This window comes from Phyllobates terribilis, unplaced genomic scaffold (assembly GCF_046119375.1).
Source record: "Phyllobates terribilis strain yellow unplaced genomic scaffold, ASM4611937v1 Scaffold_4__5_contigs__length_816908805, whole genome shotgun sequence".
Classification (NCBI taxonomy): Eukaryota; Metazoa; Chordata; class Amphibia; order Anura; family Dendrobatidae; genus Phyllobates; species Phyllobates terribilis.
Window position 1 is genome coordinate 548,852,812 of NW_027362764.1, and position 16,945 is coordinate 548,869,756.

The window sequence follows — 16,945 nt, forward strand, 5'->3', positions numbered from 1 at the left end:
ACATCGGTTTGACTCCAAATGTATTATTTATTTCATTAAAAACTAACTTCAGTGTGAAAAAGAACAAGGAGTCCTGGAAGTGATGATATGGCCCTCACAAAGCCAGGTCTCACTATTATGAAGTTTCTGTAGGATTACATGAAGAGACAGAAGGATTTTCACATGCCTTCATTCACAAGAGATCTGTGCTCAGTTCTCCAACAACCTCCTTGCTGAGTTCCTTCAAAAACTGTGTGCATGTGTACCTAGAATTACTACTTTGATGCTGTTTTGAAGGCAAAGGGTGGAAACAGGAAATATTGATTTGATTTAGATTTCTCTTTTGTTCATTCACTTTGCATTTTATTAATTGATTAAATTAAATATTATATTTTTTAAAGCATTCTTACTTTGCAGCAAACTTTCACACACTACTGTATGTATTAAGATATACTGCATGTTTACAAAGTTATGTTTTATAACTCATCATACATATTTTCAAAAACCTTACACGTAATTTGCTATTAATGCAGGTTTAGATAAACAGGATCTATGAAATGCTAAAAAATAATAATCAATTATTGTAATATATTTCTGTAGATGACTAAACTTTGTTTACTTTTTTAAAGTTACCACTAAACTTGAAAAGATACAGTATGTCTTTATTCGACAATCAGAGACTGAAAGTGAGATATAGGGTTTTTAACAAGTTTGAAAGATAGAATGGTGTCATAAAATGTGCTATGAAAAGTGAAAGGAAAATACAAGATTATTTTTGTAGAGTAAGACTTTTTTCCATTTACAAATGACATGTATCTTTTAAAGTTTTCTTAAATACATGTTTTTGAATTTTCTTTCAGATAACACGGCTACCATTTTGACAGCTCAAGATGGATATAGCTCTCAAGACAATCTATTATTTTACTTGACAGTTATAATAAGTGACAATGGGACCCCTTCACTCAGCAGTACCAGCACCTTAACCATTAAAGTGTGTGATTGCAGCATTAATAACAATACAGAATCCTGTGGAAAAGGAGGATTTTTCTTCAACTTTGTAAACTCTGGAGCAATTGTTGGAATATCAGTTTTCATCCTTATGATTTTAGGTAATTGATGAAAGTATTGTTATTCCATAAGTCTACATGAACAAGTAAAAGGAAAAAAATAAAACTGTTATCATTATGTTACTTTTTTGTAAATTGCACAGAGCTTGAAGCTAATTTTTTTATACACTGCACTATTTATCCTAGACTTTTACATGTTAGTGATTATGGGAATGTCTTGAACAGTATATGCACATATAATAGATAGATGATAGACAGAAATTATAGATAGATGGATATATAGATAGAATTTGTGAATATTTTCTTATAACTGACCAAAAGTAAATCTCAAAACTATCGAATGTACTGTAGTGATATGTCATGTAGTAAAATTTTCACGAGCATTATGTAGCCCAGCTACAGGAACATGAAGATGATTTTTAAGGGCTAAGGGAATTTTCTGCTTTGTTAATAAAGTTAATATACGGAAACTATGCTTTTTAAAAGAAAAAAAGAGAAACTATATTTACCACCTGTATCTGCTCCCAGATTAAGATCTGTTGCTCTGATGGTCCAGAAACAGTGACAACCTTACCACTAGTCACTTGACCTTACAGTCGAACATTGGCTTCAATGGTCAGATCACTGGTGGTTGTTATGGACAGACATCAAAACCAAATGCAGAGTCAAGTGAGGGGTCGCTCACTGCTGATGGTGGGTGCTCTGGAGTAAATTATACCAAATTCAGTTCAAAGAGAAACTCCAGCACTCCAATGTGAATGCAAAGAATATTTATTTAGATAAACCCCACATAGGAGAAGTAGGCCAACATTTCGACCTTTATGGTCTTTGTCAGGGCCTTTACTAGACATAAGCAGAAAACAAAACACAGAATAAATCATACAAAATGTGGACCACATGTATTCAAATATAAAGCAGATATCATTATAGAAGTGGATACATGTGGTTCACATTTTGTATGATTTATTCTGTGCTTTGCTTTCCGCTTATGTCTAGTAAAGGCCCTGACAAAGACCATAATGGTCGAAACGTTGGCCTACTTCTCCTATGTGGGGTTTATCTAAATAAATATTCTTTCCAGACCTCATAACCAGTAATCATCAGCACTAAAACAAGCACTTAGTATTTAACACTACACATATGTTAACATAATAATGACATTTATGATATAGAAATAATCTCTTTGTTCTACTGTATCTCTAGTGTTGGCATTACTTGTGCATGTAAGATGCCGGAAAAATCAGAATATGATGAGTGATAAAGGAGAAGACTTAAAAGAAAATATTGTAAAGTATGACGATGAAGGGGGAGGAGAAGAAGACACCGAAGCTTTTGACATTACAGGACTTAGACAACAAACAGTAATGCGTGAACGAAAGCCAAAACGGACAATAAGAACTGACATTCAAAGTATGTATCGATTGTCCTTGGGGCTTGGTCCTGATGTGGCCATATTTAAGGAATTCCTATCGGAGAAATTAGAAGAAGCAAATACAGACACAAGTATTCTTCCTTTGGACTACCTTCACTGCTATGCATTTGAAGGCACAAGTTCACCCTCAGGATCACTTAGCTCGCTAAGCTTTACTGAGACTAATGTATCAGAGACTGATTCATACTACTAAAAATATAAAAGAAACAGAAACAATTCTAAATTACTTTTATTATTCTATTTTTTTCATTATTGAGCTTTCATGGAAAAGGTGGATGAAAACAAACTACTTTAACCTTTGTGTCTTCACCTTTTGATAATGGCACTGCTGTGTGAATAACTTGGGCATTGGTGAGCCTAATTCACGCAGATATATATAATACATATAAATATGAATAAATATACAGTATATGATTATTAAAGTATGTTTTACAACACTGACGGTTTGTAGGCAATTCAGTACATTCCACAGAAGAAGGCCATGTGGTTGCTGTGGGCTACCATCCACTTTACCTACAATAAACCCCCTTTGTAGAAAAAAATATCAAATAGCTTTTTGGAATTGACCAAAGGGTCATATACTCTCAAGCCTGTGACAGAGTAAAACAGACACCTTTTGTTAAAATTAGCAAATTCAACAACCATAATTATAGTCCATTGTCCTTAAAGAGGACCTTTCACAAGGTGTACCATGTTAAACTGGATACAGAATGGAATAGTGGCTGAAGAGCTGAATAAATGTCGTTTTTATTTTTTAATTTTTCATGTCCATTGCCGAGATACTAGACTGTAAAGTTTAGATTCTAATTTCCACTGTATCGCAGGGGACATTAACAGAGATTCATTTATGGGGTCAGTTACTTTATCCCTTGCATGAGAATGATCAATCATAAGCAGGAGGTGTCACACAGGAAAAAATGTAACTGTCCCTAGAAAAGGTTAGACTCGGCTTTCACAATGTGATATGTAAAAAGTGAGGTGTCTAACCAGTTACACAGATCTAACTGCTTGCAATTAATGTGCAGTGGGAGAAAAGTTAAGCTGTGCTTCATTACAAACAACTTTGCAGACTTCCTTTTATAATGCTGTCGGCTCTTCTCTACTCCCCCTCCCTCCACATTGACAGTGCTGTGAGAGGAGAGCTGCAAGGAAAGTTTGTAATGACACACAGCCCTGCTCTACTTCCATACTTATTTCACTGTCAGAACCTACTATTATTATAAGGGGGGGAGGGGAGTAGAACTGAGCTTTTTGTCATTACAAACACTTCTGCAACTTTCCTCTCACAACGCAATGTCCGTGTGGGGAAGGGGAGTAGAACAGAGTTGACCGTGCTGTAAGAGGAGAGCTGCAGTGATGTAACTAATGCATACAGCCCTGCTCTCCTTCCCCTGCACAGTAATTTCTGGTAGTTATATTAATGAGCATAGCAGGGCTGTATGTTATTACATGTCTTTCTATATCACGTAGAGAAATATGATAGCCTTCCCTGGGGCTGTGTCTTTCCTTCTAATAGCTTCTAATAGCTCCCAGAGAAGAATCTCTGCTAATGCCCCCTTGGTTTTAGTGAAATTAGCATTTAAAGTTTGCAAGCTAATATCTCCACAACAGTGATGAGAAATTAAAAAATAAAAATATGTTTTATTCGTTTTATTCAGATCTGCAATCACTATTCTTTGATGTGTCTAGCTTAACATGCTTAAACTGCCCACGTAGCGTTTTTCAAGCGTTTATTCTGCGGAATTTCCACAGCGGAAACGCTTGTGAAACGCTAGGTAATCCGCACCCCATGGTCCCCAAGGGGATTCCGCATGTTCTATGCACATGCTGCGGATTTTTCCCCAGCGTTTAATTTTGCGGAAGCGCAGCGGAACTCCCGCCATTGACTTGCATTGAAACGCATAGAAACCGCGACTGTACATTTGTACAAACGGCTTCTATGCGTCTCTATGTGCGGATGGTACCCAGTTCAGGAGGAGAGGAGACTCTCATCCAGACATGGGTACCATTGTACCTGTAAAAAATGAATACAATAACAAATAAAGTTTATACTCACCTTTCCGAAGGCTTTTCTCTGAATGCCGGCATCGCTTGAGGACCTGCGGTGATGTCACAGTCATGTGACCGCAGGCCCTTCACCGCTCTGTCTCGCGATATGCCGGCAGCCGGGAACCAGACAGGAACGAGCGCTGCTGCACACACCGGGGCCTCGGGGATGAGTATAGCTTTATTTGTTTTAATTTTTACGGTTCACACTGTATAAATCCATGCCGTTTGCATGGATTTATATAGTGTGACCTAGTTGTCAAGCACTTTCCAAGTGATGCTATCGCCTGGAAAGCGCTTGTCAATCTGCATGCGGAAACGCATGTGAATCCGCATGTGGATCCGCATGTATTCTGCAGGAAAAACGCATGCACATTCTGCATGCGATTTTTCTGCCAGGGAGATGCAGAAATGCTGCAGAAATTTTCTGCTTCATTTCTGCATCATGGGCACATAGCCTTAGACAACTGTTTCAGAGTTCTTTGTTTTTGCCAGTTTAGATGAGGATATTGGTTAACTGTGTGAACGGCCTTTGATGGAGGTCGAGATGGTAAAGTTTTTCCTTGAGGAGAGTACCAACTAAAATAGTGAGATTTATAAGCCGTGGAATGCTTCCTGGGAAAAAAAATGCAAATCACCCCTTTCCCAAGAAGAAGTAAGCCCTAAAAGTCAATATTAGGCCTATTATGAGCATTACCACATTACTTAAGATCTTTAGCCATCAATGTCAACTTTACTATTTATTGTAGCTGAATATGGAATATGAGACATTGCATTTCTAATTAGATATGCATGGCACTATATTTTTATATGGCAGCATATAGCATTTTTTATGTGTAGTCTGCAGGAAAAAGTGCTGCATACTCTATCTGATCATGTATCTCAACCATATTCTTGCGCAGAATCGCATTTTTAATTTAAGGGAACCTGCCAGTAGATTCATATTGCCCAAACCACAGGCAGCATGAATAAGAGCCAGGCTGTACAATTGCAGCCAGGTTTGTTTTTCTATGAAATGCTGTGACGTTTAAGAGAAAACATGGTATGAAAAGATAGCAGGGGACTATGGGGAGAGACCTGACTAGGCAAACCCGGCCCACTACTATAGTTGATTGACAGGTCTCTAGATCTCTTCAGGTGTACACACATGGGGAGTACTTTAAATCAACAAAAGTGGTTTAGGAAAATCTCAACTGGGGGTGATACGGGACTGGTCAGGTCTCTTCTTCTTGCCACCGGCCGGCTCTTCAAACAATGTTGCCTCTAAAATGCTGTGTCATATCCAGCTACAATCATGCAGCCATGTTCTGAACTATTTGACTGACAGGTTCCCTTTAACTACTAAACTGAAGTAATATACATTTCTTAAAAACATACATTGGCATTAATCGTTACAGTTATTCAAACTATTGTACCAAATGAGAGGTTGTTAACATTTTTAAACTTCAATTTCAATGGAGAGAAAATAATATTATAGCTGTTTAGAAACCATCTCAAAATTAGCAGCCATTTTATCAGATAGTTGCCACCATAACCACCAGCTGTATGATATGTTGTCGAAATCACAAATTTTTGAACTTGCTTACTTGATGCATTTGCAATGAGATATATGGCCATGTTTTTCTGAAAACTTAGTAAGAGCATGGCAATTTACCACATTTTCTGAAAATGACAGCAAAAGTAACTTTCTTTATCTTTCGAAAGTTAAAACAGAATTGGGCTTCGCAAAGTCAAATATATAATTGATAAATATATTCTTCTTTCCATTCTAAATTTTACAAAACTTTACAGACTCTGTGCACTCAGCTCTCCATTTGTAATCAGTCCATTTGTGATCAGTGGCAAAGGTTAGGCACATTCATTGCCCCACTGGTAACTGTTGAACTACTAAGTACACTTCCATTAATTCTATGGAATTAAGTCATGTAACTGCAAAGTTTAAGTGCATTTTGGCTGCAGCATTGGGAATAGTCTTTTTGCACAGCTTAATTACTATTGAAGTCTGAGTAAATAAGCCTTATAAATATTCATAGAGTGAGAAACACAGTGCACCTTCCTAATAGTGTCCCAGCATTTTCTCAATGTCATGACTACTGTAAAATGTCAGTATTGTATTTGTGAAAATATAACGTGTTTTGAATAAACTAAAGGTATTGTCTCAAGGATTGCAGAGTGATTGGAATAACATTGGATATATTGTCTTACTCCACCCAATACATTGTGCAAAATCTGAATGTAAAGCAAGTAGAAAAGTGATGCACAGCACAGCCTTCGCTGCCTTTGAACATAATACAGATGGAACCACTTTTATGTATAACAATTTAATTACTGGAGAAGGGGAGGCAAGTGTGCAGTATTCCATACATTTAGTTGGCTTTTGCTTTCACCGAAATTGACATCCTATTTCCATAAAGATTCCATTTTTAAGTAAACTGTGGTATGTTAATACATTTTTAACAGCTGACAGACTTGCATCCTATTTATATATTCACTTCTCTTTATTTATACGGAATTTTATAGTTTGTTATTAAAAATCACAATGCTTCAGACTTTTACTGCTTTGCTTTCTTCTGTAATCATCAAAACGTGTTCAATTAAGGCTACAATGCTTCAATGTAAAAATAAACTACTATTAATACAATGCAAAATAATGAAACATATCTATTGGAAGTTTACTATAGTAACCTCACACACAGAGGAACAAAAAGAGCTGGTCAGAGCTGAAGATTAGTGGGTAGCATCACCATTATAGTAAGGACAGATGAGTAACAATATCAAAAAATATATTTTCTTATTATGTAGTAATATTACATTCTACATCTGGAAGATCTGCAACAGATGTGACAACTGAAATTTGCTGAGCCATATCATTGCCTGAATGTGCCCACGACATAGGAGGTTGGGTTGGCTTGTCATAAAATATACCTGTAATTGTCATCATTATTTCCTTGGTGGAACCTCTACAACTACTCCATCCCGACTGTAAATAAGAGCGCTTGCTGCTATCATGGAACCCAAGGATTTTGCAGAAAGCAAGTTGATAAAAACTCAAACGTCTTTAGCAATTCGCTCTAAGCTACTATTTCCGTTCATATCTTATATTTAGTAACAAAATATTTCTCATATTAAATAAACATCACTGACCAAACTGCCTTAAGGCTTCCTAGCAATTCTCTTGGTAGTTTAGGTTATAGCTAACCTTAATTACAGTACATACTGTATAGTAATATCATGCAGTATTGACAGTATATCAACTAAAAATGAACAATAGACAAGCAAATATTCCTCTCACTTGTATCCCAGATGAATAACAGGTGAAGAATATTAAAAAAAAACATGTATTTCAACAGGATGTAATACAACACAACTACGCCTAATTTCTAAGACTGTTGAACGTGGAAATCTACCCTATGAGAAAATGCAATTGCTGAATGAACTGTAAAATTGAATAGTTTCTAAAATCTTAACTTGCTTTCCCTAAAGCCTTTTAAACAACATAAAGTAATAAAACAATGCAATATACACAGTTACACTGATATTTTCTATATCTATGTTTTAAGAGAAAAGCTATCATGTATTGATGAATGTAGTCTGTCTAAATGGATATTTTATTTGCAGGCAATAAAATAGGACTTTAAGGGAGAATTATTTAATTAGCACTTAATTCACATGTGGATTTGAAATAAGAACTACATCTTCAGTCTACTTAAGCCCTTAATAAAGATATGCATTAACTAAGCATTTTAGGATCAATTATAATCCCTTAATTATCGAGGCCACAAAGGAAAGTGAATACCCTCTAATATTCCCACTTACGCAATAATATTTCTTTTCCGTGAACAGTAAGATTGCTCAATTTTGTCATTATTTATTGATACTGGAGTGATTTTCAGCTTCCTCAAGCTAGAGAAAAGTCTCCATGACTGCAGTTTAATGGTTTTTAAAAGGTTTTAAAGTAAATTAGTTATGTATTTAATTTAAAATTGCATGCAAGTCTGTATTTATTTGGTTAAAGAAGCACTCCCATGAAACTTTTTATTGTCTAAACCTGTGTAAAAGTATATGTAGTGTACAGTAAGTACGGTAATATACTCACCGATCACTGTTTTCCCTGATTTACAGCATCGCTCCTATTCTATCTGTGAGCTGGAAGTCACTTTTATTATGTAAGCTTATGGAGTGTCTGAACAAGGCTCCATAGACTTCTATTGTAAAAGCGAATTCCGGCTCACTTCGAAACCCAGTGTGATCCGGCAAGTCTGTAAAGAAGCCATGTAACCCAGAAGAGGACTGGAGCGACATTGGTATCTGGGGAACACAGCAATTGGTGAGTATATTACTGCACTTGTTGTATACCACATATGTTAATATATATGTATACCACATATATATTTACACAGGTTTAGGAAATAAAAAGTTTTATGTGAGAGCTTCCTTAAATTGCAACTTCTTTTATTCTTGAATTCATTCTTGGGCTTCACATTATTGGAGGCTAATACTTTCTACCAATATAATTTGTATAGCCAGTGTAAATGTCATAGACTTTAACATTGTCTCCAGGGAGTGGTGGCGTATAGCCCAATCTCTATAAACTGGGAAATGACATTGAAGCTGCATAAAGAGCCTTAATATGTATATTGTGTATAGTGTTACAATCCTGCCTTATCCAGGCCTCCAGTGGTACAGTAGAGTTGACATTAAATCTGCCTGCCCTTTACTGACCTTATCTCAGTCTATAAAGTAAATATGACAAGTGAACAGTAGAGAAAAATGAAATGATACTAGTTGCTTGTGGAATATTTCTTGCTTTTTGTTTGTTGTTGGTAACATAAAAAATTACTAAAAATAATTTTAATTAACACAAATCAAAAGTTATTGCAATTTCTGATGAAAAATTCCCTTTAAAGAGGTTTCTTGCAATCACTCGGTCACTCTATAATAATTCTCCTACATTCTTCTCGAATGAGACTGGTTGGCAAGTGACCTCAAGTGTGCAAATCACACACATGTGGTCGCGTGACCACCCACTCGATTGAAGTACACAGGGAATTGTGACAGTGTGCATATCACACACCCTTTCAATTCAGCAGTCTACAGTCACATTAGAGCTCTCTGTACGGACAATCACAACTTCTGTGGCTACTATATAGTGATGGTTTGAAAAATAATCTATGACTCAAAACGTCACAGTGGCAGCCAAAAAGCACTGTATATTTCTTCATTTTTAATGTACCACTGGAACAAATTCTACACTTCTGCATGAATTAGGTGAGCAGGGAATATTTTTAGTGATGAGCGAGCAAGTTCGCTACTGCTCGGGGCTCGCCCGAGCATCTCACTGCTCGACATGCTCGGCGCTCGCTGAGTATTTCCGGGTTGCTCGGGCGGGAACTCAGGTCCCCTCCCTGCATGTTTGGCACTCTTGAGAGAGCCAATGAACATGCAGGGATTGCCTGCCATGCACTGTAATGCCGTAGCCATGTTGGTTGTGGGCATTACAGTGATTGGCTGGCCGCACAGCGTCATCTGGTCTATATCAGACCTGGCGCTGCCATGCTCGTCACAGTCACTCTGGATCAGACAGTGTAGGGAGAGCTGCTGCTGCGTCAGGAAGAGATTTGCTTGTGTATTAGGTAGTGTAAGGAGAAAAACCGTACATTACACATATCCATCTTAACAGACAGTCCTTCTGAGGACTAATCCATCTGCAGAAATATCAGGCAGGCAGAGTGTATAGGCAGGCAGTGTATATAGCAGACTGCAGTGCATATAGCACAAGAGGCTCCATTCCAATTTTGCCTTCTGCTGCAGTTAGATATTTCTATACAAAGGCCCAGGTCTCAGGGGCCAGGAATACTTTTCTTTGGATCTTATTCCTCATTGTTTGCTTAAAAAGCAATCCAGAGAACACCATTTTTCTCCGCCATTTGCTTGTTGGCACTGCACAATACAGCCAGGTCCTTTCCATATTACAGCGCTAGAAATCCAGCTATTTAAAACTGTGTTTTCTTCGTCAAACGAATCACATATACGTTGTCGGAAAATACTGCCATTTCTGGCCTCCATTAAAAATTTCTTTCAGTGCATCAGTGAAAAAATTCACAGCAGTTTGCTGTTCAAACTGCTTACCTACAGGCCAAGTATTTAAAACTCTGTTTTCTCTGTCACACGGTTAACATATACGTTGTCAGAAAATACTGCCATTACTGGCCTTCATTAAACATTTCTTCCACTGTTTCAGTGAAGCAATTCACCGCAGTTTGCTGTTCAAACTACTTACCTACACTACAGGTATTTAAAACTCTGTTTTCTCCATCATACGGATCACATATAAGTTGTCAGAAAATACTGCCATTTCTGGCCTCCATTAAAAATTTCCTTTAGTGTGTCAGTGAAGCAATTCACAGCAGTTTGCTGTTAAAACTACTTCCCTACAGGCCAGGTATTTAAAACTCTGTTTTTTCCATCACACGGATCACATATAAGTTCGCTCCAAACTCAGTCATTTGTATTGAGCGTGGAAGATACTGTCCTCCATATAAAATGGCAAGGCACGTGGCAAGGGACGGGGAACTGGACGTGATGGTAATGGTGCATGCAGAGGCCGAGGACAAGGCCATGGGCAAGCTAAAATTGTGCCACAACAAATACCCACATCTTCTCGCTTGACCTTCCTGTCCCAATTTCTAGGGGACCGCAGCACACCACTATTGAACCCAGAGTCAAAAGGTTGTTAGTTGGATAGCGGATAATGCTTCCAGTCACTATGCCACCACCACCGCCAACACCCTGTCTTCCACACGGTCAAGTCTCAGTAGCCATGAGCATTTGAAGCGGGGCAAGAGGAGATCACGTGTAGCAATGCCCAAATACTTGAGCAGCCACGGTTACACGAAGGCGACAGTAGGAAAGTGTCACAAGAGGTGGACGATGAAGAGACACAATTGCGAGAAAGTCAGGAGGAGCACCAGGGTGCGAAAGTGAAGACGATGTGGTGGATGATATAGTAACTGACCCAACCTGGCAGGAGGACATGCAGAGTGAGGACAGCAGCACACAGGGGGATGGAGGCAGAGCACTCCAACAGGCAGGAAGAAGCAGTGTGGTGGCCGCAGACAGAAGGCAGGCAACCGTTCCCCGTAACACCAACACAAAGGAAGTTGCCAGTACAACTGTTAGGTCTTCCCGAGTTTGGTTGTTTTTTAAAGACTCTGCCGAAAACCCCAAAATGCCTTGGCACCACCAGGCCAGCATCATCTGGGGTGGCAAAACGACAAGCCTGACCACAACCAGCATGATCAGGCACATGGCAGCAAAGCACCTGACTTTGTGGGCTGAACCCCAGTGTCCAGGAACAGTGTCTGCGGGTGGCACCATTGCTTCTTCCGCTGTTATGCATGCAAGCCAATCCTCTGTACATGGTGCATGCGAAGATGCCTCCTGCACTGCAACTGTCGTTGCACACTCTAAGAAGCAGCATCAAGAAGCACGTCCATGTCCTTGTCCCAGCGCAGTGTTAAGTTTTCCATACCCCATTCCTTGGAACGCAAGCGCAAATATGCAGCCAATGCCCCACAGGGCACACTACTAAATTCTCACATTTCACGACTGCTTGCGCTCGAAATCTTGCCTTTTAGGCTCGTGGAGACGGAATCATTCTGCAACCTGATGGCGGCGGCCATCCCTTGGTACTCGGTCCCCAGCCGCCACTATTTCTCCCGGTGTGGCGTCCCTCTATAACACAAGCACGTGTCCCAAAACATTAGCCGTGCCCTCAAAACCCAGTTACCGGGAAAGTCCACCTAACCACAGACACATGGACAAGTGCTTGTGGGCAGGGACGGTACATCTCGCTGACGGCACACTGGGTTAACATAGTGGAAGCCGGGACCCAGTCGGACCTTGGGAAGGAACACGTCCTCCCGATGCCAAGGATTGCGGGCCCTTGGTCAATCAGGGTTGCCCCCACGGTCTACAGCTCCTGCACCTCATCCTCCTCAGCCTCCTCCTCCTCTTCAGCCTCCATCTCCGAAATGACCACATCAGTCACAAGCTGGAATCACTACAGCACTAACACTGCCAAGAGGCAACAGGCTGTGCTGAAGCTAATATGCATATGTGACAAACTGCACAATGCTGAAGAGTTGTGGACAGCTCTGAAAGAGCAGGAAAATCTGTGGCTCACATCGCTGAACCTACAGCCAGGCATGGACTTGTGTGACAATGGCCGGAACCAGGTGGCGGCTCTGAGGCAAGCTCACACACATACCATGCCTGGCCCATGTGCTTAACTTCGTGTTTCAGCGGTTTCTCAAATCCTACCCGGAGCTGCCGGATCTGCTTGTTAAAGTACGCCGCCATTGTGCCCATTTTAGAAGGTCAGCTACAGCTTCTGCCGCCCTTGCAGTGTTTCAGCAGCGTTTGCAGCTTCCGTCTCACAGACTGGTGTGTGATGTCCCCAAGCATTGGAACTCTACACTGCAGATGTTGAGAAGGATTTGTGAGCAGAAGAGGGCAGTTGTTGAGTACCAGCATCAACAAGGCCATCGGTATTCAGTACAGACTCCACACATAAGACCTCAAGAGTGGACATATGTTCCATCCTCCAAAAATTTGAGGACTCCACGAAGATGGCGAGCGGTGATGACGCCATAATTAGCATCACCATACCGCTACTCTGTCTTCTGAAAAGCTCTCTGCTCACAATCAAGAGGATGCATTGCAGATAGAGCACAATGAGATGGAGCAAGGAACCATAGAGGGTGATTACACACAGCCAAGCCACATCTCATACCCACGTGGATTTGGTGACAATGAGGAAGAGTAGGAGGAGGAGGAAGGACAGGAGCTAGTTTCATGCACTAAAGACGGTACTACCTGCACAGCTGTCATACCGTCTGTTCAGCGTGGATGGCCAGAGGACAGAGAGGAGGAGGAGAGCATGGTCAGTCATCCTCTTGGTGAGAACACTGAAGTCTTGCATGTTAGTAGTCTGGCACTCAAGGCAGAGTTTATGTTACGCTTCCTTTCCCATGACCCTCGCATTCTCAAAATTTTGGGTGACAGTCATTACTGGTTGGTGACACTTCTAGACCCACGCTACAAGGAGAACTCAATATCTCTTATTCCTGAAGAGGACAGGTCTACAAAAATGGGGCTGTACCAGAAGGCCCTTGTTGGGGAACTATTAAAAAAATTCCCATCTGAAAACGCTGGTGGCAGAGGGCACACTTCATTGGACAACCATGGAGTAGAGGCGAGAGAGACACAACTTCAATCAAGCAGAGGCAGGGGAAAACTGTCAAAGTTCTGGGAGAGTTTTCTCAGACCCTCCAATCGCACAGGCCCTGAGGTGTGGGGTACTCTCACAAGGAGTGCAAAGTTTGGGAAGATGCTGAGGGAGTATCTTGCCGACATCCCAACATCCTCCATTATTCCGCTGTGCCTTAAAATTATTGGGTAACCAAGCTGGATACATGGAATGAACTGGCTCTATATGCCTTAGAGGTCCTGGCCTGCCCTACCGCCAGAGTTTTATCAGAGCGGGTTTTTAGTGCCGCCAGTGGAATTATAACTGATAAGCGCATCCGCCTATCAACTGAAAATGCTGACAGGTTGACTCTTATAAAAATGAACAAGGGCTGGATTGGGCCAGACTTCTCAACACCACCGTATGATAGCAGAGTAACATAAAATCAAATCCAGTGTCTTTTCTTGGGAGGTGTATTCCCATGCACCTTTTCACACCCACACATGGGTATATGCATCCTGATTTTGGCTATTTGCTCTTGTCCTTCTCTTTCTCCTCATCCTCCACCACCATATCATCAGGGTGACCGTGGTCCGTGATGCAACACCCACATAATATTTTTAAAGTGTGTTTATGATGCCCGTTTTTCCTAAATTTGGTCAGCCGTTGGACTCACTGCATACCCTATAACTGTATAGCAGACCCTCTCCTTTATAATGGGAACATGTCGTACTCGTTACTGTGGCCCTGCTCTATGTGTCTTTAAATAATTAGTGGGGTTTTTCCTAAAATTGGTTAACCGTTGGACTCACTGCATACCCTATAACTGTATAGCAGACTCTCTCCTTTCTAATGGGAATTTGTCGTTACTGTGGCCCTGCTTTATGTGTCTTTAAATTCTTAGTGGTCTTTTTCCCAAATTTTGGCTGCCCTCGCAGTCACAGCATGGGCATTACCACTATAGGAGACCCGCTCCTTTATAATGGGAACATTTTTTTTACTGAGACCCTCGTCTATGTCTCTTCAAAGGGATATTGGGTTGCGTCCAAATTTTTGGCAGCCCTTGCAGTCACTGGATACACAATAACAGTATAGGAGACCCACTTGTTAATAATGGGAGCAACAAAGCATAGCCGGCTGATGGCTCTCTAACAATAGCGATGGCCGACCGCTGGTCTTTTAAAGAATAGTAAGGGCCGTCTGATGTCCCTATAAAAATAGGCTTTATGACTTTCAGAGTCCCTCCATCATAAATGAAACAGGATATGTCTGATGATGTGTCACACACCACATTGCCAGATAAGGTTGTAAAATGTTAAAATGACATTTCCCGGTGAATGCATTTGTCTTAAAAAATAACGTAAAATAAACAAAACAATAGAGCCTTTCCTTAGTATAAAGAACCGCATCACCAATTGAACCTCAATCTAATCACATTGTTCAGCTCATGCACCTCCTCCTCCATCTCCGAAATGACCACATCAGTCACAAGCTGACAGCACTGCAGCACTGCCTTGGCCAAGCGGCAACAGGCTGTGCTGAAGATAACAAGCTTAATGCTTAATTGACAAACCGCCCAGTTCTGCTGAGTTGTTGAAAGCTGTAATTAGAGATGAGCGTTGTTCTACTCGAACTGTTCGCCAATCTCAAATTCGAGCTGTTTTGGGCGGTGTTCGAGCCGTTCGGCGAACACGAACAATTTGAGAAAAATTCGGCTGTTCGAGGTTATGTTCGATAACTGTTCGTGCACCAAAATCATAACTGGATTTTTTCTCAGTAATGATGAAAATTAATGTTAATACGCAGTTTGAGTGTACAGCGGGGTGGGGGGAGGGGCAGGGGATGGATCTCTGCAGGAACAATGAAGATCTCCATTTTTTTTTCTCCTTTCCCGCATTTGCAGTGGGGAGGTGCAATCTGTCAGCCTATCAGCAGCGCACACACGGAGCGAAGTGCTTTTTTTCACACAAGCAAGGGCATGTGTCATTGGCAGTGTATGTCACATGTCCTTGCCCTATAAGACCAAGCCATTTTCCCCGTCGCTACCATTTTCTCACTGCTGCAGCTGCGTGTTAGACGGCACCGCTGTTGCTGTGTGCGCTATACCTTGTTAATTTCAAGCCAATTTTCGCACAAATATACAGATAGCTTGGGAGTAGGGAATAGTTGTGATTGCAGTCCTTTTAAGGACTAGGTTACAGCATTTCCTACGACTTTTATCAGGGAGGTCTGTGCTCTTAAATAGATAGGTTGTGGGAGTAAAGACTAATTGTAATTGGAGTCCTTTTCAGGACTAGGTTACATCAGTTCCTATCAGTTTTTGCCAGGCAGGTCTGTGCCAGTGCTGTGCAAGTTTTTTTCACAGCATTTGGCTGAATCTAGCAAAGCTAATCCTTTTTGGCCTATTGCAGAGTGTGTTAGTCAGTGGAGTAGCCTATCTGTGTTGCAAGATATACCACCTGTGTATAGAATACCAATTTTTTTACTGCACCTAGTGAAGTAAAATCTTTTGGGCATAGCATCATTCTATTAGTCCATCTATACTGACCTCCATCAGGTTGCAAATTTAAACTAATTTTTATCTGCATCTACAGTACCTCTGAAAAAATATTTGGGCTTCTACCTGTGTGTGGGACTTGTTGTATTAGTCCATCTATACTGACCTCCATCAGGTTGCAAACTGAATATATTTTTTTCCTGCATCTACCTCTGAAAAAATACTGGGCTTCTAGCTGTGTGTGGGTCTTGTTCTATTATTCCATCTATGCTGACCTCCATCAGGTTGCAAACTGAATATAATTTTTTTCTGCATCTAGCTCTGAAAAAATATTTGGCCTTCTAGTAGTGTGTCAGACTTTCTCTATTAGTCCATCTATACTGACCTCCATCAGGTTGCAACTGAATATAATTTTTTTCTGCATCTAGCTCTGAAAAAATATTTGGCCTTCTAGTAGTGTGTCGGACTTTCTCTATTAGTCCATCTATACTGACCTCCATCAGGTTGCAAATTAAAACTAATTTTTATCTGCATCTACAGTACCTCTGAAAAAATATTTGGGCTTCTAGCTGTGCGTGGGACTTGTTGTATTAGTCCATCTATACTGACCTCCATCAGGTTGAAAACTGAATATATTTTTTTCTGCATCTACCTCTGAAAAAATATTGGGCTTC

At 40.4% G+C, this 16,945-nt stretch overlaps 1 protein-coding gene across 2 annotated transcripts in view; it reads left to right on the forward strand.

Moving 5' to 3' along the window:
* LOC141265646 (cadherin-19-like) overlaps positions 1-7,064 on the forward strand; it is a 348,511-nt gene extending 341,447 nt beyond the window's left edge. The window contains exons 11-12 of one of the 2 annotated variants that reach the window (XM_073678970.1): positions 840-1,088; positions 2,250-7,064. In XM_073678970.1, the coding sequence (XP_073535071.1) occupies positions 840-1,088; positions 2,250-2,671 (671 nt within the window). In that variant the 3' untranslated portion in view covers positions 2,672-7,064. The remainder of the gene's footprint in view (positions 1-839; positions 1,089-2,249) is intronic. The other variant, XM_073678969.1, reaches the window with a different exon arrangement.
* The last annotated feature ends 9,881 nt before the right edge of the window (positions 7,065-16,945 follow it).